Source organism: Bombus affinis, chromosome 3 (assembly GCF_024516045.1).
Source record: "Bombus affinis isolate iyBomAffi1 chromosome 3, iyBomAffi1.2, whole genome shotgun sequence".
Classification (NCBI taxonomy): domain Eukaryota; kingdom Metazoa; phylum Arthropoda; class Insecta; order Hymenoptera; family Apidae; genus Bombus; species Bombus affinis.
This window is the reverse complement of record NC_066346.1, coordinates 5655637-5677897: the sequence shown is the minus strand read 5'-3', so window position 1 is coordinate 5677897 and position 22261 is coordinate 5655637. Positions and strand designations below refer to the sequence as shown.

Sequence of the window (22261 nt, the reverse complement as noted above, 5' to 3'; positions counted from 1 at the left end):
ACTCCATTACCGATTCTTCGAAGCGGTCGCGGTGTTTGGTTCTCTGGTCAGTTCGAGATTCGAACTTATAAATAGGACGGGTGCTTCTATATCGAGGCGGACACGTTTCATCCCCTTGGTTTAACCCGTTGTAACTAGTTCCAGATGGGACAGAGCAGCGTTTAGAATCGGTCCCGTTGGTACGCTCTCTGCCTCTACCATCGTGTTCAAAGCTTGTTCCGTTGGGTCTTTTGCATCGTGTCACTTATTTCCAATTAAGCCTATTCGTTTAGCGTTTCCGTGGCAATCAAAGAAATTACAAATCGGTATCCTTCTTCTCGTAATACTATTTTTCTTTCACCGATACGATCCTTTTCGCGAGATTTTAGTCTGCAAATTGCGGGAGTGCTCGTTCGTTCCGCTAGGATTTCCGCATTGTGCTCAGTATTCGTGTCTTCCTTTCGATTCTTGGTTCCTTGGAAAAGAAAGAGACGATAGTACAAGCAACCGTATGGTGATACGTACAATTTTGCAAATGTTACCTTAGCACGGTATTCTGGACAGAGAAATTGATTTTGATTATCTTTGATGGAACGTGGTTTGAAAATTGCACGCGCTTCTCTTCGTATAATGGAAAGTTACTTTTAACGCGCGGTTATTAGAGACTAAGTATAGGATATTCTCGTTATCAAATGGAAAGAAATCGGCAGATTTTTAAACGACATCGAAGACGTAAATTAGGTAACGTTCGAACTTCTGTATTCTTTCGTATTTATTAATTCGATGTGTCGTTTCATTACTATCTTTTGATAATTTAAATAATAATGTGACTTTTGATATTTTCACGCTATAAGATGGTTATCTATAACTGACGGATAGATAAGACGGAAAAAAAAACAAGAAATACCGTTGAAACAACTTTATCGAGAATATAAAGTTAGTTGTTTTATCAGGCACTGGTAGAAACTGAGCAAAGTCTGAACTGGAAAATAATTTTCTTATTTTTATTTATATAGCACGGAATATGAAAACGGACAAAGAGATGTTTATTTTCATCGCTACGAGAACAAGGAAATCCAATCATTCGATTGATTCCGATAGTTTGCTGCTGGCTCACTCGCTATGCATAACTTCGCTTTAGTTATTCAGACGCAAACGAAAATTTGCATTAATCGTAAATCCAGATAAATTGCGCTAATCAAAAGTAAGAACATACGTATGTACATCGTAATACGTTTGAACGTGATTATGCGTTTGATGACATATCTTTCCCTTTTTTCTTCATAAATCACAGTAAATCATGCTGTAGAAAAAAAGCTAGCTTAGACCAATAATAATATAAAGAAAAAAGCATAAAATTAGTTCTATGTTGTCGTATTTATGTGACAGCATAATCAGAGATAATTATTTCCGGGTTTTTTCTCTAAGTCGTAAACTTCTTACGAGAAAATTAGCTTAGATAAACAGCAAAAGCAAAAAGTACCAACGGACAGAAAGAATATGAAATCAGTTCTATTTTAATACGTAGCCAGAAACGTATAACGAGTTCAATAAAGTCTAGAAGTTTTACTTCTTCGAATTAAACGATTATATTATAAAAATACATCATTTTAATGCACACGAGTACAACATGAAATACGTGCGTGATACGTTCAATCGTCCGAGACTTTTTATTTAGACAATCTTCAGAATGATCAATACGATTAAACAGTAGAAATGGTAAACGACGTACGTAAGTGCCAGAAGTGAAGATCTGCGGTAGAAAGAAAATGTATTTCTGTTGATCTTGATTTTATTGAATAGTCGAGAGCTATTGGTTTTTAACATGAATGATTTTTACAAATTTGATTGAAAAATAGATGGCGAATTATATACCGAATTAATGACATTTATTTACATGTACATTGTGCTTTCTTCTTTTTCAATTACAATCCTGTTGATGATTGTAGTCGTAGCTCGATTTTGCGATGAGCTTAGGAGCTAAGATAAATCGAGGAAGTTTCTGAAAATTCTATGATAAAAATATGTGCAGGCAACCTCCGATCGAATTATTATAAAAATTTCCATTGATTCGGTAAATATAAGAAGACAAACATTTCTATAAATATTAAAAGTTCCCAACTGGAGCATCGGAAATTTTATCTCACGTGCCCTTTTTCCACAAACTTGTTCCATGTGTTACAGTTGCATGACTCTCTCACGGTATTTTCCACGTACAAGTTACACCATTTCCCATTTAAAAAATGTCGCCTAATTTCTTTGGCACTTACGTCATCCACTATATCAATTATCGATTATATTCTTTCGATATCATCGTGCTATAACCTGCGGCTCGTCTCATTCATCAAAATGAACGACACGTGAGTTTTCGTCTCGAAAAGCAAATGTTTGCCACGAAGTGACAGCTGAAAAGGAGAGAGAGAGAGAGAGAGAGAGAAAAGAAAAAGAGCGAAAGTAAGAACGATCCTGACACAAGGGAAGCTTCTAAAGGGGTTGCCGTTTATTTTCAGATCGTGCGCCCAGCGAAGGGGATCAACGTCGGTGCAAAAACAGCGCACCCCTGCCTCTTCCCGGCTCCCTTACCACCAACGGAGAAGGTAACTATGTCCTCAAGGTTATACATACCCCTTTTCGTGTCTATCTCCGCCGTCTGAGGCGTATACGCGCGAAAGAAAACTCAGACTGCATAGAAAAGGAAGCCGCCAAGTGTCCCACTTCGTTTCCAGCTCGTTGATCTTAACCCTTTCAGCTTTAAGCCTCTGCTCTGCCGGTTTCGACGCGAGAAAACCATTTTAAAAGATCAATTATCCTTGTTATTAATATCTCGCGCTGAGAATTTTTCTTCCATTCTTTCATCTTCTTTTTTTTCTTTTTCTTTCTCACATTTTCCTTCCAATCTTTCTGACGAAGCAATTAGAGAGTTAGTCGTTGTTCGACGAGGATACAAAGTGGGATATATTTAGACGGCGGAGAATATTGTTGAACCGTGACGAGGGTATTTTGTATTTTGTTGTATTTTTTTCGTGTTTTCGTTCTTTCGAATTAATCGTTTGATTAGTACGCGAATAAAATGAAACTCGAACACGTCGTTGTTTGTAGTGGCGTAATAAACAATTCACGTATCCCTGACGTGTTTACGCGCCAAATGTTTCGGGCTAGATGATTTAATGACGAGCTAAATTACTAACGATGGTAAAATTGACACGAGAGTTGTGAGCAAACTTCGTTTAAGAGGACGAACGATTAATGAAACGATTTTTAGATTCTACGTTGTAATATGTTTAAAGAGTATCTACGTTCGTAAACAGTGGAACAGAGATTTTAATTAAAGCGTTCTCTGTGCTTGGACGACAAAGAAACAGCAAATTTCGAAACGAAGATTAATATTTCAAGAAGCTTCTCTTAGTCTCTCTATCTCGTCGAATTATTATCGTTAATGAAATACAAAAAGAATGTAGCGACTAAATCGGTAGAAAAACACGATAATGATACCGGATTACACAGCGTAAATCTTATTAGACGCAAACGTTAGATATTAATTTATGCAAATTTAGCCTAAATCGATCTTTTAAAGTATCTTCGGATTAACGCGTATACGTTACACGCTGCGTGTAGCAAAAAGCCAATTAGAAATTCACTCGTCCACACGCATACGTATCGACATTCTGAGAGGTTGTTCCGCTATTTCGCGAATCGTGTTCATTGACACGTTCCACCGTTTCGACCATGCGAACAGCCAATCTTAATCCTATGTTTTACGATTATTAGGTGTCTACATACGTTCGGCTTATCTATTCGCCACTGTAATGCTGTATCGCAGATGAATCAGTAATAATTTCTTTTCGCAATCTTATCAGTCGGTTCCAATCTGTTGCAATTGACAATGACCGAATGATTTATTCAGTAAAGTAGCACGTAAGAAGAAATTATATACATACTATACTATATTCCGCTCATCACGTTTTCTGGTTCACGTTTTCCTTAGCTCGTTAATTAGAAGCTTGTGTAATAGAATGTAATCCAAAACGAATGAAACAAAGCAATTTTTGTTACGACAGCATGATATAATTTATTTACAAAAAAAGAGATGTTTGGCGCAACACGTACGAAATTGAGTGATTTTTCGTAATAAAGCGATTGACAGACTATGGACGATAGATTACCGACTAAGATAGAAATCTGAGAAATTCGAATAGAAACAGGTTCCCATAAATAGGCCACTCAATAAGTTTAACGATAGAACAATATCTACGATACTTAATCATTGATCGGAATGAAACTGAAATGATACGTGACGGAACGAAACTAGTATTCTCACTTTAAATTTCATCGAACAAATTCATTCAAAGTAAAATTATTGAAACGTTAATAACCTATAAAACGCATAAATAAGAATACTTTAGAGCCTCGTGCAACTCCTAAGACTCGAATGACGATCGAAATGATCTTGAAACATACGAACGAAACCTTTTCGCTTCACGAAATTTATTTCGTTTGAATGGTTCTAAAAAATGTAACAGCGTGGGCCATCGGTGACCACGACGGCAGTCAACGTGTTATGGGTTCGAATTACAGCCAGATACGCAACTTGTAACAGTCAGACGGCGATCGCGACGAAAATCATGCGGAAACGTAGAAACGGATGGAACAGTGGTTAATAGTTGGTCGAAGAAAAAATGTACACGGCGTAAATGCCGTTCATTAGGCTTAACGGTTGTTCGGTGGGTACATCGATCCTCCGGCTACGCCATTGGTCGATGGCTACGCCTATATCCACGTGGTTAACCTTGAACGATGCTACGAACGATTTCTTCTCTTCGTCTTTCGCCGCGTTTTTCACTTCCGTGTCGAAGAGAACAGAGCATCGGAAAGATTGCCGGCTGAACTGGTTTGCAAGTCCGCCAGCACTCTTTCTATTCGAGAGAAAGAAAGACAGAGATCTTTAAAAGAATTACTGACCGGGATACGGCAAAAATTCATCGCAGAAAAGTCGTCGTCGAATCGGTCGCGATCGCGACCCTGCTACCTGTTGTATATTTCAGAAGGATGCGTTTTTACCGGATGTTAATTTCTCGGAAGAATGGAATATCGTTGCGGCAACTTGCGAGGAATCGATCGTGCTGTATCGAGATCGCGTTTTCTTCAGATTCTTGCATCGACTTCAAAGAATTTTCGCCAAACGTCGAACGCCTCGATTCAGTGCAGTTGAATCCCTGTTGCAGCTTGAATTAATTACGATACGAACGAGCAAATTGTTCTCGTAGGAGAGAAGATCGTTCGTTTTGTATCGTTTTATAGATGTTGATGTTGGATAAAAATGTAACAATTTCTTTTTTTTCATCGTCTCGCGACCTTTCCTGTACGGGACAAATGCAGAGGGACGTACAGCAACAGCCCACCCTCTGTCGTTCCCCTAGGTCAAGTTCCACCCATTCATCCATCACACCATTAAATGATCGATTTTGCTTTCCCGTCTATTTTCCCTCTTTACGAACGTGCACTTAATTCGTCAAGGGAAGTTAGCTATTCGATAATAATAATTATTCATCGTTTTATCTTCTTTGTCATCGTGACGTCATCTGAAATTGTTTTATTCTTAATGAACGTTCCTAAACATCTAATAATTGGATGGTGAATTTGAAACAAACATACGTCTAAGTATAGACATTCGTCTGTCGTCTAAATATCGTAGCGAATAGTGTTGCGAATTCTCGACTAAAGAGCAACCGGTCAGGTCAAACCGATCGGTCGATATCGCGTACCTCGAATGACTTAAAGCTCAAGGTGGAGGAAGTTTAATAGATCGAGCGTTAGAGTAATCTAGCACTGTATTTGCACTTGTCGTATAAAAGTAAAGTGCGATGTTATGAACACGGCGGTGATAGGATCTCGTTGGCAGTGAAGTACTTCACTCGCACGGTATCATGTCTGATGATGAACTGTCTTCCTACGTTGCTGATTCTCCCTACCGGCCGTTGGGTTTCGTTTGTCCATCGTGCCCTTCTGGCTGGTCCTTTCCCTGGGTTTCTTACCTGACCTCGGAGTCATTAGGTTTATAGCTCGGGAAGGACATGTAATTCGGAAATTCCTAAAGAAGAGATAGGGCCCACCCGAGCCATAAACGGACGACCACTCAAATTTCCGAGCAAATAGTTTACTTCGAATATTACGTACATTTTCGCATATTTAAATTTTCCACAAATACGTGGCTGTTCTATTCGCTCGGATAATAACAATTCGAAAGTCACAACTTTGTTAGCAATTCGTTTTCGTAAGTAACTTCTGACGCTGACAATTCGAGATGCAACGTTTCCACATGATTTTGACGAAAGTTCGACAACGAAACGAAAGCATCGATTTAGTTTCTTTTTTCTTGAAACAGTAACACCTTACTCATCCACGAGAAGCTCGAACGTATCACGCCAGCAACAACCCCTGGCAATATTACGCCAACGTTTCACCCCTGCGTCATTCGCTTCAATAAAATCACAGGCATCCAAGCGTGAAACCGCAACGGGGCAACCCCAATAAAGCTACAATAAACCACCCCAATTCCGCTAATCACGTTGGATTTCCCCGCGCTATTTCGCATCCTCGACGTTACACGGTTGGCTCAGCACGCGCCGATGCAAAGCCTCGATTACGCGAAACGAGGGATTAGCTTAGACGCGAGGCTGCTCACAAGGTCAAAGATCGGCATCCTTGCCGGCGATTAAACGCTCACGACGCACGGCTGCATAATTCCGAGCAATATTGCAGCCGCTCTAAAAATACGCGACACGACCCGCAACAGAAAAACTCCTTTTTTTTATTGCCTTTTCTTCCTCCCTCTCTGTCTCTCCGTCTCTGTCGACTCTCGTCTCGTCTCTTCTTCTTGCCATCGCGACAAGGCGTACAGTGTCTTATTATACGAGGCACGAGTACGTATTTACGCGAGAACGAAAGCGCGCGCGGATGCTCGAAGAAATTTCCTTTAGCGTGCGCGTTCCAGCGAGCTGACGCGCGCGCAGGTTTTCACGCGTGACGCAGCGTCAGCTACGGTTCTCGTCGTTTTTTCTATTTCGGCGCAGACATACGGCGGTGTTGGTTCGCGGAACGACCGAAACGCTTTTGGCAAAGACTAGAACGAGGAAAGCGGCAGCGGCCGCCCGACCGGCTCGATTCTCTGGCCACACGAGCGCACCGCCCTCGAGACCGTTCCACGAATTTCTATTATCTTGGTCGAAGAGCCGTGGCTCTCGAAGCTGAACACAGTTGCACGTTGGGAAAATATCGTAGAGTCGATGATTCGATATTACGTACGTAGTCATTGCAGAGAAGTTTTGTTTTCTCGGTTCCGTTGCTTCTTTCAACCTTTTCTAACTTTTTAACTTTCTAACTGTCAACTTCTTCTTCCCTTTCGCTAAGATCCTTCGTCATTGATAAACCACGAGTGATAGTACGACTAATTAATTGTCGCGCCTTAATTCTAATAACTCGCGTGTAATAATTAAGACTAGAACTACCGATAGTTAGCACGGAGTTATTTCTAAAAAAAAAAAAAAAAAAAATACAGTCAAAATGATTGGTCTTTAAAAAAAAAAAAAAAAAAAATAGCAATAGAATATTTTTATATTTATTGATTTATTACTTTCTTACAGAAGGAATTCCATGTTATGTAGTTTTTGGTACTATTAATCCATCTGTGATCCCTAAATGAGGGTTCACACATTTATAAAATCGTATTTGTATAAAATGGTATTTCTAGTGTTAGCATCCAGCGACTTAGCGATCGATCCGGAACTTTTCTGATAAATGATACCATCATATTGAATGATACGCAGTAAAAATTTTAAAAACGTGTGCGAAGTTGTACGAAACCAGGAAACTGGTTAATTGGGGTTCGATAAACAGATTACAGGATCCTTTTACTCTTTGACAAGCATCAGTCATTTTGATTCTTATTGGTACTAGTATCCATGATACAAAATTATTTTGAATTGGAATACATATAAAACAAAATAAAATTTGTTATATTATTCTTTTAGCTATCGTTGCGAAAGTCATTACATCATTGTGGAAAAAAATATAACATGCAGTAGAAATTTTAAAATAAAGTTGTAAAACCAGTCAATTTGACTATGTATGGTATGGTAGCTCTAATGTTAATACGTTTGACGAGTGGCGAGGTAGGAAAAGTAGCTAAGGAATACCAGCTGGATAGACCGAAACAAAGATCGTTATGCTTTTTTAAATAATTATTAACCCTTAGATTAATTACTGATAATTAGTAATTTTCGAAAGGATATTGACAATCGTCCGTTTCTGGGCAAATCGATAGCGACAAAACGTTCATATTCATTCACGTAGATCGAACGTTTTCGTTTGGCGAATGATGTAAGACATTCGCACGGTAGGTAGCAGAAATTAGTGCGCGTATGCGAGGCTCGGATGCACGTTCTGTCGTAAAAACGATGCGTTTACGATACGGTGTTGGAGAGAAATACGTATTAAGCGGTAGCAACGTGACGTGTCCGTAAATTGCTCGAAACATACTCGAGACGCGCTTGGTGAGATAATTTTTAACGCCTCTTTCGATTGTCGTTATCTGACGATGTTGCATACTTTGTTTTTATCGCCGTCGGAGGAGACAAACCGCAGAGTTTTATGAACCGCGCGAATCGTTTTCATCGGTGTATCGTGTAAAATCGCGAATCACCTGGTTGCCATTTTAAAATCAACTTTCGCCAGGAGAAAATGTTCGCATCGGCAGTTGTTTAGTAACGGAAGATGAACACGAGGAAAATTCTGGAAAATTCGTGTCTCCGCCGAGCGTCGAAAGCTTCGCTCTTGCTATCTGGCTTTACCTATGCAAAGGCCACTGCACTGTCGACCTCAGACGTTTTCAAGCCGCCAGTAAATCGCATTTCCGACGAGTGTTCTCTTAGCGAATCGCACGAGAGAAACGTAGAGACGCGCGAGAAAGTGGGTTCCACGCGAATTTCGTTCGTTTTCATATAAAAATTCCTCGAAATTTAGCATCTAGGATTTCTGGTCAATTTTCATTTTGCAACAAATAACCGAAATAAGTTTATTCTACAATTTACATCGATTTATTTCATCGTGAAAATTTCTCTAGTTGCTATTATACGTATATATAGTATTTTTGAACAACTATGTTAAAATTGTAACACAGATACTATTATACTAGCTTCGTAATAACACTATCAAGTAACATATTTTTCACTCCCATGTACGTATTTCTTTATGTATGTACGCTTAATAGCGATAGGTCTGGCCTCTTACGAAAGTTCTTCAACTTTATAAGCTATTTTTCAAAGTCTCCTCACAGCTTCGTAGCTAACAACTTCTCGTTTCCAACTGTCACGTTAAAATACTACTTTTTAATGTGATAAAATGACATTAAAATCAGAGAACCAACAGAAACGCACATACTTATCATGTTTTTCTGCCGCGTGATCTTCAATTCCGCAAGAATAATCTGAACGATACATCGACGCTGGAATGTAAGGGGCAATTTAATTCGTTTTTTCTTTTTTACTTTTCGTTAAGTATACAACGTCATGTTAGCAATCGCTGCGTTGAAGTTGCTGCGTCGCTGTCAACGAGAATCTACGTTTCAGCGTTGGACTTTTACCTCGAATGCATTTACCAAAGATTGGCATGATACCGTTCGACATAAATTACACAGTTCGTGGTATTTAATTCAACGAGATGCGAAGTTGGCATTAGGGGCAGCCCTGAGTTACTTCGAAACATTTCACCACGGTTTATCGCTTTCGATACGCGAAGTTGTAATTCGTGTATCACGTGTAATTCAGCAGCGAGGACGCGATACGTACAAGCGTTTCCTAATTCGTTGGATACGGAACTTTATTTGGCACGAACCGGCCGGATCAGAGCGTGAATTCTACCTGATAAAAACGTATCGGGCCACCGTTTCAATAAAACGTGACATAACACCATAAATTATTTTTAGCGCCTCCATCGTGTACCTTCCATCGGTGAAAAATTTCCCAGTGGAACGAAAAACATCCGAGTCATCGATAGAGACCACGTTTTGCTTCGTCCACATTTTATCAATCGGTTTTTATTAATCGTTCAGCCCTTAGTTCCAGTTGTTCCTGTTCCACCCAAAAGTTCCAGTTGTTTTACTCAACTCATTGAGAATCGGATAAAAACTCCGCGTGACGTTTGAAACGTTCGTTAAAACGGAGGGAAGAGAAGAAAAATGCGTAAAATTCGAACAACGTATTTGTACATTAAGCTTATTACACGGATCAAGGAACAATTTCACTGGAAAAGAATTGCCATGATTTTTGAAGCAAGCGATAATTTATCATTGATATAACACGGGTATCTATAGCGATAGAACTAAATAAAATCGAATGAAAGAAGCATACGATATATATGACGGAAATTAAAAATAAACGAAAGTTCTTTAAACTTTATAAAAGTGTAGAGTTAAGGCGATAGAAAGAACAGTGACGAAAAAAGTGTTAGGCAAGACTTTGGTATTTCCTTTCATAATCGCTGGCTTAAAAAATAGAATTAGCAACGTTGACCCTTAATTATTTCATAATATAGATGATAGAAACGTTTAATGGCTTCCTGTCCAATAAAGTAAACAAGTTGGACGATTGCTTGCTGCTTTACTCTAGCCAGGCGAACATTTTCCTCTTATAGCGATTGCACACAATTGCGTAAGCAAATCGAACTCATTAATTTCGCAGAGCCAAAGCAAACAATGATCATCCACCTCTCTGAAAGCATCCGTTCAATTCGCTGGCAATCGGTCAAACAGCATTCCATAAACAAGGGACGACATATCTGACATGCTTAGAACTTCTTCTCTTACAAACAGCCAGCTCCAATCAAACCATACGCGTTATATCTTCGAATTATTTAACTCATTTTATCTATTTATCATCATATTATTGTACTGCGTTGTTATATTACGAATATCGATTAATCTATTTAACAATCATCGATATCTGACGTTCAAATCGCAATAAGGAACTATGATCAATTAGAGTTTGTTTTCATAAGCAAAGTAAGTTTTGGTTACAGAGGATTAACAAACGCGTAGGGCATAAAAAATACTTGATTCTTATCTTAAGAAACTATAGTCTAAATGGAGCAACACGTTCATATTAGAAAAACAATCTTCCTAATAAATTCCTAAAAATCTAATCGTAAAACAATGTCTGGTGAAATGTGAATTTTAAAAGAAATTGAACGCTAAAACGAAGACAAAGCCAATGAGAAAGAGAAGTACGTAAGAAGAGTGTGAGCGAAAATTCCATTCACTTCGACAGAAAACACTTTGCGATATCATTCTGCTTCCAAATAAAGAAATACTCAAAACAATTTCGACTTCGTTCCACACTTCAAAGCATATCTTCAAGACAACTGACACAACAACGAAAATATGCGATTACGAGTCTCTCGAATCGATTCAATAACCAGCCTAATTTAATTTAATGGCTTTAACCTAAACAGGGCTCGACGCAAACTCCACCTTCCTACGATCCTTAGATTTCGGATATTTCCCCATCTTCCGATATTTCAACGTTTTAATCTGATTTTAGTATACAAATTTGCCATGTTTCAAGAAAACGTCATAAACGCGAATGGAAACGAGAAATCCTGCTTTATTCGTATTATTATATCCGACTCGAAGATATCTCCTAATTAAAAAATATATTTTTCAGTTAGAAAAATGTACGGGAAGAACGATCGAAAGAACGTAGCGGAGTTGTACGTACGATGAAACATGAAAAATAAGAAAAAAAAAAGGGAAAAAATAAAAAAAGCAAAAATAAAGATGAACGTCGAACGACAATCGTATCCAAAATTCCATTCACAGCCAGAGAAAACCTTTCAATCCGCGATACGTTCTTTGAAATCCGCGAAGCAATCAAGCAACAGAGAACCTACACGAACGTACGCTTAACCCGTACGCTGAAACGCTACAAGATGCGCCACGAAACAAAGAGCATTAATAATAAATAATGACGTCAAATATCCGTCAGTGGCGGTCGAGGGAGGCTCCTCACCTTGTGTCCTGGTTCAGGACGAGCAGGTCGCGAAGGAGCTACAATACGGATGGCTGGTAACGGACAGGAAAGAGAGGGAAAGCCGGCTCCCGGGATGCAGGTTTCAGAATGGCACAATAGGTCGGCTAAGGTGGGTGGCATTCGGCGCGACTGTTTGAGGGAACAGGGGGGCCCTGGCGCCAGACAGCTGCCGCGTGTCTCGACCTCGCTCGCCTCTCTCTCTCGTCTCTCCTCGCCGTCTCTACCAAACCATCTCTTTCTAACCATCTATGCGCGTCTCTTTTTCCCCTTCGCCGTTCGTTCTCCTCTTTCTCCCTTGTTTTCACCGTCTCGTTCTTTCTCTACAATCGTTCTCTCTATATATACGTCTGTCTTGCTTCCTCGTTCGTGATTTCCTCTTCGTTGCTCCGAGAGACTTCGCCGGCCTCACCAGCCAGTATATCCGTACACATAAAACGAGTTCTCTATATGCACGCGTATACGAGTATACGAGGCTGACTGACTCGAGCTGAACTCCGCTATTTTATTGATTTATTTTGGCGCTAGGCATCTCTGTCGCGCTCTCGCTGCCGCGCTCCACCGACCACGATCGATCGAAACGTGTGGCCGCGTCTCCAGCCGAGAATCGCGGCTCGGCAAACCGCTCGATTCATGGCTGGCTCGCGGCGCGGCGTCGCGTCGCGTCGCGTCGTCACCGTGAAGGCCCTGTCCAGCCGAGATCGCTCCGACTGTCGATGATGGGGAAACATGATTTCCGGTTGGCAAACGAATACACCTCGGCGATTCATCGGCCAATTTTTTTTTTTACAATTTTTTCCTTCGTATCCGATGGATTTCAGTTGGTTTAGGGTAAACGCAACTATTGTAGCATCGTCTGAGAAATTCCTGATTGTCCTGGAGCAAAGGATGAGAGGAATTTTTATATGAAACTACGTAGTCTCGAACGAGAAACAGACGTCTCTCGAATTACACGTTTCTCTACAACTACTGCCCGTTGGCGACTTCTGACAACGCCTTTTTTTCTTTTTTGATATTATAAGTAGCTGTTATTAGGGGATACTGCATTTAACCTGTAACAACGATTGCAAGGTTCGTTAAATGGAAGAATAATAATTTTGGTTGAGAGTATGACATTTTTATCGAGCGAGTATTCGTCCAAGTCGATTTGGTTTATGAAGTTTTTGTTAAATTGGTCGGTACATAGCAATGATTTTTTGCTTTGTCAATGGAAGAACGAAGGTTTTGGTTCGAAGTATGGAGATTTCGTTGAACAGGTATTCGTTGAAATTACGTTCGAGTCAGGTTTATACAATTTTTGCCGAGTTAAAGTTGCTTGATGTACGTTAACATGTACAAACGATCGTTTGTTGTTTGTCTGGAAAATCGGCTTTTCCTTTGTTATAGTGACAGACTATGGTCAAACCGCTAGAAGAGCAAGAACCGCGATCAAGACAAATATTACCTGAAAGCATTTAATTAATATCAACGCGTCTAACCATGAAATAAATAAATAAAACGTCGAGGAAGATTCTCTCGGCATTGATCGATTTGGGATACGTTGGATCGTTGCGTATGCTTTACAACGTAACCTTGGATCGAATAGGAAGAGAGACAAAATGGTTTTGGGAATTTCGGTGGATAAAATTGCGCGAAGAGGTAGTTAAGATTCTTTGAAATTCCGCGCGTGGTGGCGGCGTCACCTTGGAAATCTTGATTAAAGCCGATCAAAAGGCCGATCACGTTCGAGAATCTCGGTTGTACTCGTCGCTTTTGGCGATCCCGAATAACGTGCGCGGTGTCTACGAAAATAGCTTCATTTATTTTCCCGCCGGATCGTGGGATATGAATTGAATGTTCTTGAACGCGCCGCGTCTCTGCCGGATATTCCTTTCGTTAGATATTTTCGGGCTGCCGGCTCGAAAATACGTTTTCTGTTATGCCGGCTACATATTTTGAATAATCGTTGGACTTACGTATTTATGGAACGAACCAAAGCAAAAGTAAAAGAGTAGTCAGCGTTGGTATATATTTCAGAACTTGTAGGTTATTAATAGACTACATGTACGTGAAATTAGAATGCTTGTTGGCTTATCACTGATACCACATATTAAAATTACCAGTCTTAGGCTAAAAAGACAAAATTCTAACGTTCTAATAGACGCGAGAATCGTCTGATGTACATTGTTGCCTTCGCTCATTTTCCAATGAGACGTTTTCTTATCAGATTCCACGTATCATTTTCATAATAGTAAATTTTTCAATCAAATACAAATACAAATGCCCTTTGATGTACATACTTTTCCATATGGAAATTTCAAGAAATTGCCATTCAGCGTTAAACTAAAACGAGAAAGGGAACGTCTGAAGAGCATTCACGATAAATACACAAACTCTGTAACTCTGTAAGATCTTTAATAACGTTTCAAAATTAACGACAATGTCAATCGCAATGAGACTTTTTCGCCAGTTGTCACTGATAATCCTGTTCCTAATCCTCTGACCAACGTGTCACCATCAAAAGCTGGGCTCAAATTTAGCACGCCCGATCCGACGCATTTCGCGAGTCCGACAAATCATAAACAAAGTAGCGCTATACTTAACAAAATTCGGAACTCGTGCGACGTTATTTGCAATCAAACGTAAATCGTTCGCGAAAGCTCTCTCGGCCGTTTGTCCTGGCGCGGTCGTTTCCGAAAGGAGCGCGATATCTCGCGTGCCAATTAAGCATATTTACAACGCTGTTTACCAGCAAGCTTGCTTGGAATTTTCGGACCGTGGCGAATCTTGCCAACGGAGATCGTTTCATCCCAACTCGCGTAATGAACGTAGATCGCATGGATGAAACGGGAGGACAGGAAGTAAACTAAATGGAGATCCCTCGTTCTGCCAGAATGATAAATTCGTACGGCAATATCTGATGCAGGTCGCGGCATAATATTTCGTATGGATTTCTGCGGAAACGTATCGCGAGCTGGGGTAAGCTTGCAACATGTTGCACACCCTGAGACCTCGGAATAGAGATAGATATCCCAGCATTGTACAGCAACAGGTTGCTCGTGTGTTGCTGCTCTTTTCTCGCTCACAGATCCCTTCATCTACGACAATCCTCCTTATCATCCTCGTCGGGAAAATCATCCGCAAACTTTACTAGTTTCTTCTTCTTTTTTTTTTTAATTTCGTTCTATTTACCCGTTCTTGCTGTCTCATTGTTCTTGCTCTTTTCCCATTATTCTACTTTTCTTACGAGATTTGTTTTGCTTAACGTATACCGTTTGTAGATTACCGAGCTTTTTATCGACTGCTTTCGACTTGTTGAATGAAACAATGAATGATATTGTTCATTGAGTTGGAAAAGTTGTAACTGGAGAATCGATGATCGCTCGCTGCAGTGAAGATATTTTTCTTGCTTTTTTTGGAGGGAATTTTAGGTTTTTTTTTTTAGGTAACTCGTTTTCCGGATTTGAATATATAATTTTTATAGTACTAGCCTATGTATTATTGTATTAAGTATTATTAAACGAAAAATCCGTCTCGAAGGTATTGGAAGAAATTTTGGGAGAATAGAGTTCTAATTTAGAACACACAAACACAAATTAAAGGTTATATGTAATATATAGATGAAGTCTATTAATAGGACATAAAATTTTGATTTTATCCTCTGCAACTCGAAGTTTGTTCGTTTTTGAAAGAAGAAAAAGATGACATTGTTAATTACAACTTTTTATCTTAATTCGAAAGCTGAACATCTGTACGCAAAGATTTTATCCTTTGCACGAGTTTCGTTAAAAAAGAATAGCCGCGATATCAGGAATCTGGTGGATTTTAACTCTACGTACTTTGATAATTTTAACATTCCCATTGATCAAGATCAATGTAAATGATCGAAGCTGCAAACTTCATACTCAGCGTCGATAATTCAAGAATTTTAATAGAATGGAACAAGATGAAAACGATTGCTTATGCATTTCATTTCTCCAAGTATTCTTCGATACTTATCTTCGTGCAGATCTTCGTTTCGATTTCATTACGATGCTTCCTCGCTGGCATATCTTCGCAAGAAGGTCAAGGACACTGCGGTGAACTTGGATCGAAGTCCTTAAAGGGGAGAGAGTTCTTCCCCATAGAAGGAAAAACGAAGACAGATTCTCTTAAAGTGAGAAACCTACCTGTCTTGCAAAAGACCGAAAGATTACACCTTAACACAATGTGATCTTACTTTCGCTCTCTTTTATTAATCGATATTGTATCTTTTATTTATCGATTTATTAATCGATATGTATTTGCTTATTTGAAAAGTTCGTATCGCGATCGACTTAATAGCATTTTGTATTTGACGAATGTGAGAAAATATAATCGAACGAAGCTAAGATCTGCTTCTAATCGGATACAAAGAAATTAAAAGAAAAAGACGAAAGTATCCAGAATTCGTTAATTAGAAACGCTTCATTACCGAACAACGTGACGTTAAATTTTGCGTGAGAACGACGACAGAGAAGAGTTGGCACTTAAATGGAATGTTCATTTCTGTTACGTTCTTTCGACTATTTTCGAACCATTTGTGTTTTTCCAACGTTTACAAATATCTCATGTTTGTACAAGGTATGACGAAATTCCTATTAATGTGCGTGATTTCTCGTTTGAATTTTATATCAAGCATCTTCGTTGATAATTCAAGGATCAAAGCAAGATTAATTACGAGAAACGTAAAATCTACTTGATGGAATTCATTGTCCAATGGAATGAAAAGATCTCGGAGAAGGAAATTCTGTTGAGTTTGCTGAACAAGATAAATAGGTTTAAAAGAACGTTAAATTACCAGGTGTTAAATAGCATAGATAAAATGATACTCCATGTTCTGCTCCATGTTATGCTTCTCCATAAATAAATATTTAAATGTAATTTTAAAATATAAAAACGCAGGTAAATATATACGAAGACAAAGTTTTCTAAAAAAGTTAAGTTTCCTAAAAAAGCAATGAATATTCTATAGTTCAAAAATGATATTACTTTTATTCTATTCGATGAAACTCTGAGACCAGAGTGCGCCGACGTGTGTCGTTAAATTATCGAAACATTTCTAAATGTCAGCGAAGCGTCTGAAGAAATATTTCATAAATTGGAATTCGTTGGTCGACAACGAACGTCCCATCCGAGGCTTAACTTGCATAACAACGATAAACCCGCTGGAACGAATTATCCCACGAGCGAGTTCCCCTAATTACAAGATGAAAAGAACGATCGTATCCCGGTCATTTTACGCGTTTCCTTCGGCCGGACGTTTATTTGCGAAACGTACGAACAATACAGTGCGAAACGAGCTGAAAAATTAACAGATCGTTAAACATGGAAACAACTGGAAGTTAAAACGTTGCAATTAGTCGCGCGACTTTCTGGCGAGCTCTATCATTTCCACTGTTCTCTCTGAGTCATCTAATTCGTTGATCTTTGATGTGCGTAAGTACCGCATAACTCGGTCGTTTCATTCCCTCCATCTAATTACATATTTTCCGATTTTAGAACAACCCGTAATAAAAAAAAAAAAAAAGAGGAGTAATTAGAAGCTTGTTGCACTTCCTACAAGATATACACGCTTTTAATACACGCTCTACGTACCTGTAATAATTCTCGCTGTGATACAGCAATGATTAATTAGAGATCGTTCTGCGATACAGATTAACGTATTAGCGTTGCAAAAACTTGAACGCTATGTATACTTGCAATTTAATCCGAATAGAATAAAATAAACTCACTTACTGTTAGTTTTGCTTCTTTGCATTTCGCGAGTCATTCTTCGAATATTTACGACTACACTGCATTCATAGAGGAAGTTTGAGGGCTTGAAAATGCATCTATAACGAACGTAATATAGAAAAATGTATAAAGTGTTCGAATTAAAGAGATTACTATGACATTGAGTAAGAGAAGTTAATTTATTCTATTTAGCTTCGATTATATCGATAAAGATACAAATTAGCATAAAAATCGCAAGTTTCTTTGACATGTTGCGTTAACTATCGAGTAACTATGCGTTGTCCGAGGACATAGCGAACGACTGACGATCGCGTTTCTTTCGATGGCCAGTTTAATAACAACTGCAGCAATTGCCCAACGAAAGTTACACTTATCTACGTTTCGTTGATAGGCCGGTAAGCTCCTTCAAGTTGTACGAGTCTGTACCATTGTTCGATCGTTTAATAATGTGCAACGGCAGCGAACGATTTTGCAAATCGATTAAACGAATTAATTCTTCTCCAAAAAAAAAGTACGATGATAAATAATGGAACAGTTCAATGAGAGCACGATACTGAATACGAAATGTCGGCGAAAGGTCAGTTGCAAATTTAACGACAAAAAGAATGACAACGAGGCGACGTTACGTGTGTTAAAACGTCTCTCCCGCGAACGAAATCTGTAAACGCGACGCTTTTATCCTAAAGATACAAAAAATATCGGAACAGTGGAACGAAGTGCGTTCAGAAATTACAATTGCAAACAAGAAAACAAACGAGTACATAGTCCTGGAAAAACTGGCGAACGATAAATTTCCAACAGCCATAGTACATCAACCTCATCAGAGAACTTAATCACGGCTTGGTTCTTGCACGCGTTACTTCCACGTACTAAGGCGTCCGAGGCTGCTGCAAGAAATCCAACAGAAGGAATTAAAAGACGTAGACATGGCGAAGAGCAAACCGCGGACCTTAATTTCCTGATAACAGATCGCAGCTATCCACGGCGACTTGGAAGCCACGAACTTCAGTCCATCGTTGCTTTTAACGATATCTCGAATTATCATCGGCCGTCATATTAATAACTCGATAATAACTTTCTTTTTATCGTCCACGGCAGGAGCGCTCTCTTTCTCTTTCGAGGGAGACAAAGACAGACGGAGAGAGGCAGAGGGAGAGTAAATGCGAGAAAGAGAAAGGTGGAGATGGATAAAGAAGAGCCTCAAAAATTTCCACGTTGACAAGGGCAGTTAGCCAGACGTTGAATCGTTAAAACGTTAACTCTTAAGTCAAGTCTTTCGTTTGGTCTTTCGCGCAAGTTTCCATAGAGTATTATACGCTTTCCGTACGCTTTATTTTATACAATTTACTATACATTGTTTACACTGTTTATCGTACTCTATTTTTACTATTTACCGTGTAAAGTTTCATCGTTTAAGCAAGTTACACGTTCTATGGATTTCTTCAAGGTCGTTCAAACGCTGTTACCCGTTGAAGAACGCATCAGCTATGCCTCTTTAAGGGCGCGTGTATCGTAAATACGTTTAGACGGAAGAAAATTCTAACGGGGTGAAAATTCAGCGGAAGGTAGCGTTTCAGGAAATCCGATCAAAGAACGTTGCTCGCGTAAGATTGAAAGGAGAAATCACGCTGTGTGTCGATAACGATCGTCGATCTTTATCGTTTACAACGATATAAAGTTACGATTCCGTTTAAAAGTGACGGATTATCGTTAAGTAGATGGAAAATCACAGCAGTATGAAACGTTATTTTGAGAGTTTCAACTCGCTCACGTATCGTAGCTTCGCACGTCATCCCCTTGGTTTCGTGAATTAATCAAAGTACAATCGTTATTTATAAATTCGTCGTTAAGTCACAGCTTAAGGTTACGACCAGGTCGATGTTTGCAAAGGCTGCGCTTTATTCATAGAGAGAAAACGAACGACCGTGTTTCCGTTGGTTCGAAGAACGACGACCGGTTCCTTGGGACTAAAACGAAATGGTCAGGACGCGAGAAAAATTCTCCTTATCTCGATAGGGTCCGGGAATGCGACGCGACGATCGAGCCTGTGCACGCGGCCTCTCGTCAATGGAAAAGAGCGGTGGCATGCAAAAGAGGGGGCGCCATGAAATCGAATTGGATCAGCCCACTTCAACCGGAATGAAATCGCGGCGCGAATAAGCCTCTTAATAAAATGAGAGATTGATTGCTCGTCGCCGTCGCCGTCGATGACGATGCCCTCGTTTGTTGCTTGAATATGCAGTGATTGCAGGACGCCAGTGACTCGTGTTCTATTGCTGTATGTAGCGTGTTCTATCGCTGTGAAATTATTATTGTATAAAGTAAATTCGATAAAACTCGATATTTCTATGGAATGTTATTACATCGTTAATCTGCGATTAAAAAACGATTTACATAATTGACAGATTTTAAGCTTAGTTTGATGGAAGTACGTGTTGCACGTATGACTGACTATGGTTGATATTAATGGACGCATCTTAAAGTTGTTTTCGTATTATATTTTTAATTATACTTCATAGCAACTGGAGTTGGCTAGCATTGGCTTCTCAGAAGCTTATACATCTTCCTTTCCTTCTATTTTTCTTTCTCCTCTTGCTCGATCATCGCCATGGCTTTTTCATATTTTAGTTTAACATCTTTAATGTACGAGACTTTTCTATTAAAGAAAGAAGACACCCTCGTGCGAATAAATTATTCGGTTAAACGTATTGACAAGCCGAATAATGAGTTAACTTGTATTCTACGCTTAACAGGTTTGTAACGTCGTGTCATGTCGTGACTTGAAAGTATTACTTTGTATGCTTGTTGCAGACCAATTTATGTCATTGAAGTATGTTATTTGTCATTATACTATTGCATTGTCACCGAGCGATCTATTCGCCTCTATGATTAGCTCGTAGGAATTTCATTCAAACAGAAAACTGTAATAAATCGTAATTCTTTAGCTTGCGGGAATAAATGGTAACGTTGAAGGTATTTTAATGTCGTAAATATCGAATAGGTGATGGACGATCGATCGATCGGTGATTAATAAAAGGTTCAAATTACGATCTATTTAGCTGAATAACATCGTTGATAAGGATTATTATTAATCCATTCCCCTTTTTCTTTCGGCTTCAAGCTTCTTCGAGATCCTCTCTAGCCTCTTCTGCGTCTGTTCTGCGAATCTCTCGCTCGACTCTGTTCTTCCCTCTCGTTTTATCGCGCGTTCGCTTGCCTCTCTACCTCTCTCTCCGCCTCTCTGACGCTCCTCGCTCGAGAGATCCGTTTGGGTCGACGGCCTGAATCTTTCGATCGGGCGAAAATAGATCCAGAAGTGCTCTTCGTCAACTGTATATCGCCACGACATCGGTACGCGCTCCACCGTGTTCGGACAAACGCGAAAAAATAGGCGGTCCCGCGTTCCCGATCGCGACAACCGACTCCAGAACGATCGTTCTAGAACCCGTTTCCCCCGTTCACCGAATACACGATCGACAGGCCGAGAATTATTGCGGTATAAGCCAGTCGATCGATACTTTTTTCGTCAAATAATATCTTGTATCCATTACGCCAAGAAGATTCGGTATATTTTGTACACCTTTGTTTCGTGATTTTTTCTACGATAATGTAACACACGTACGCTTATAACGCACTTGTATAGGTATAATAAGTTATAAGTATATATTAGGTTGTCCGGAAAGTTTCTTTCGCTTCATAAGGTGATAATAGATGAGCAACAATTTCTGTTTTGTATTATTTTATTGAATTAGGTATGATCCATTTCGTTATATTTCTGTTATTATGTTCGTGCATAGATCAATAAACTAATATAAAACAAAAAACATTGCGTGTCTATTATTTCCTTATAAAACGAAAGAAACACAACCCAATGCATTCACAGTCGTCTACGAAATATTTTATGAATACATCAGGCGTGTGATAACAAATAATTTTATTACCATTGTAACGGGGCAATTTTTATGATTATAATTTTCTGGGTAGATATTTAATACAATAAAAGTTTGTCGAGGAAACAGAATTCTGAGGTCTAACTGTCTCTTAAATGGTGGAACATCTGGTATGGTATTCCTTTGACAAAACTGTTCGATAAGAAGAAAGAGGCAAAATTGTATGGCCACGAAAAAGAAAAAAGAGAAAAAAATACAAAAAGGAGGGAATTCCACCATCGGCTTTCTCCTTCCAAAGGCAATCGACTTTCATACGCACAAGCAGCTTCTTGGTATCTTCCATAGCGCCACCGAGAGTCCTATCTTCTCTCTTCGGATGCTGAAAACCGGACCGTACACCGAGGATCGTTATAACCAACCCATCGTGCGATATTCGCGGTAAATCATCGTCGTTTGAACGTAATCCAATCGCGTTCCATCGAAGGTGTATCCCTGTTACATGAAAAACAAGCGATGGAAATTATTTTCGATCGCCAGATCCCCGTGGATCGGCTGGAATTCTTGCGCACACGCGTTTCATAG

General features: G+C 39.4%; 1 protein-coding gene across 2 annotated transcripts in view; it reads left to right on the top strand.

The window, feature by feature from the left end:
• The window catches only part of LOC126914038 (uncharacterized), a 115129-nt gene that overhangs the window by 46430 nt on the left and 46438 nt on the right, over nucleotides 1-22261 (top strand). The window contains exons 4-6 of one of the 2 annotated variants that reach the window (XM_050717476.1): nucleotides 2490-2576; nucleotides 7050-7277; nucleotides 11694-11805. In XM_050717476.1, the coding sequence (XP_050573433.1) occupies nucleotides 2490-2576; nucleotides 7050-7277; nucleotides 11694-11752 (374 nt within the window). In that variant the 3' untranslated portion in view covers nucleotides 11753-11805. Of the gene's footprint in view, nucleotides 1-2489; nucleotides 2577-7049; nucleotides 7278-11693; nucleotides 11806-22261 lie in introns of those variants that run through there. The other variant, XM_050717475.1, reaches the window with a different exon arrangement.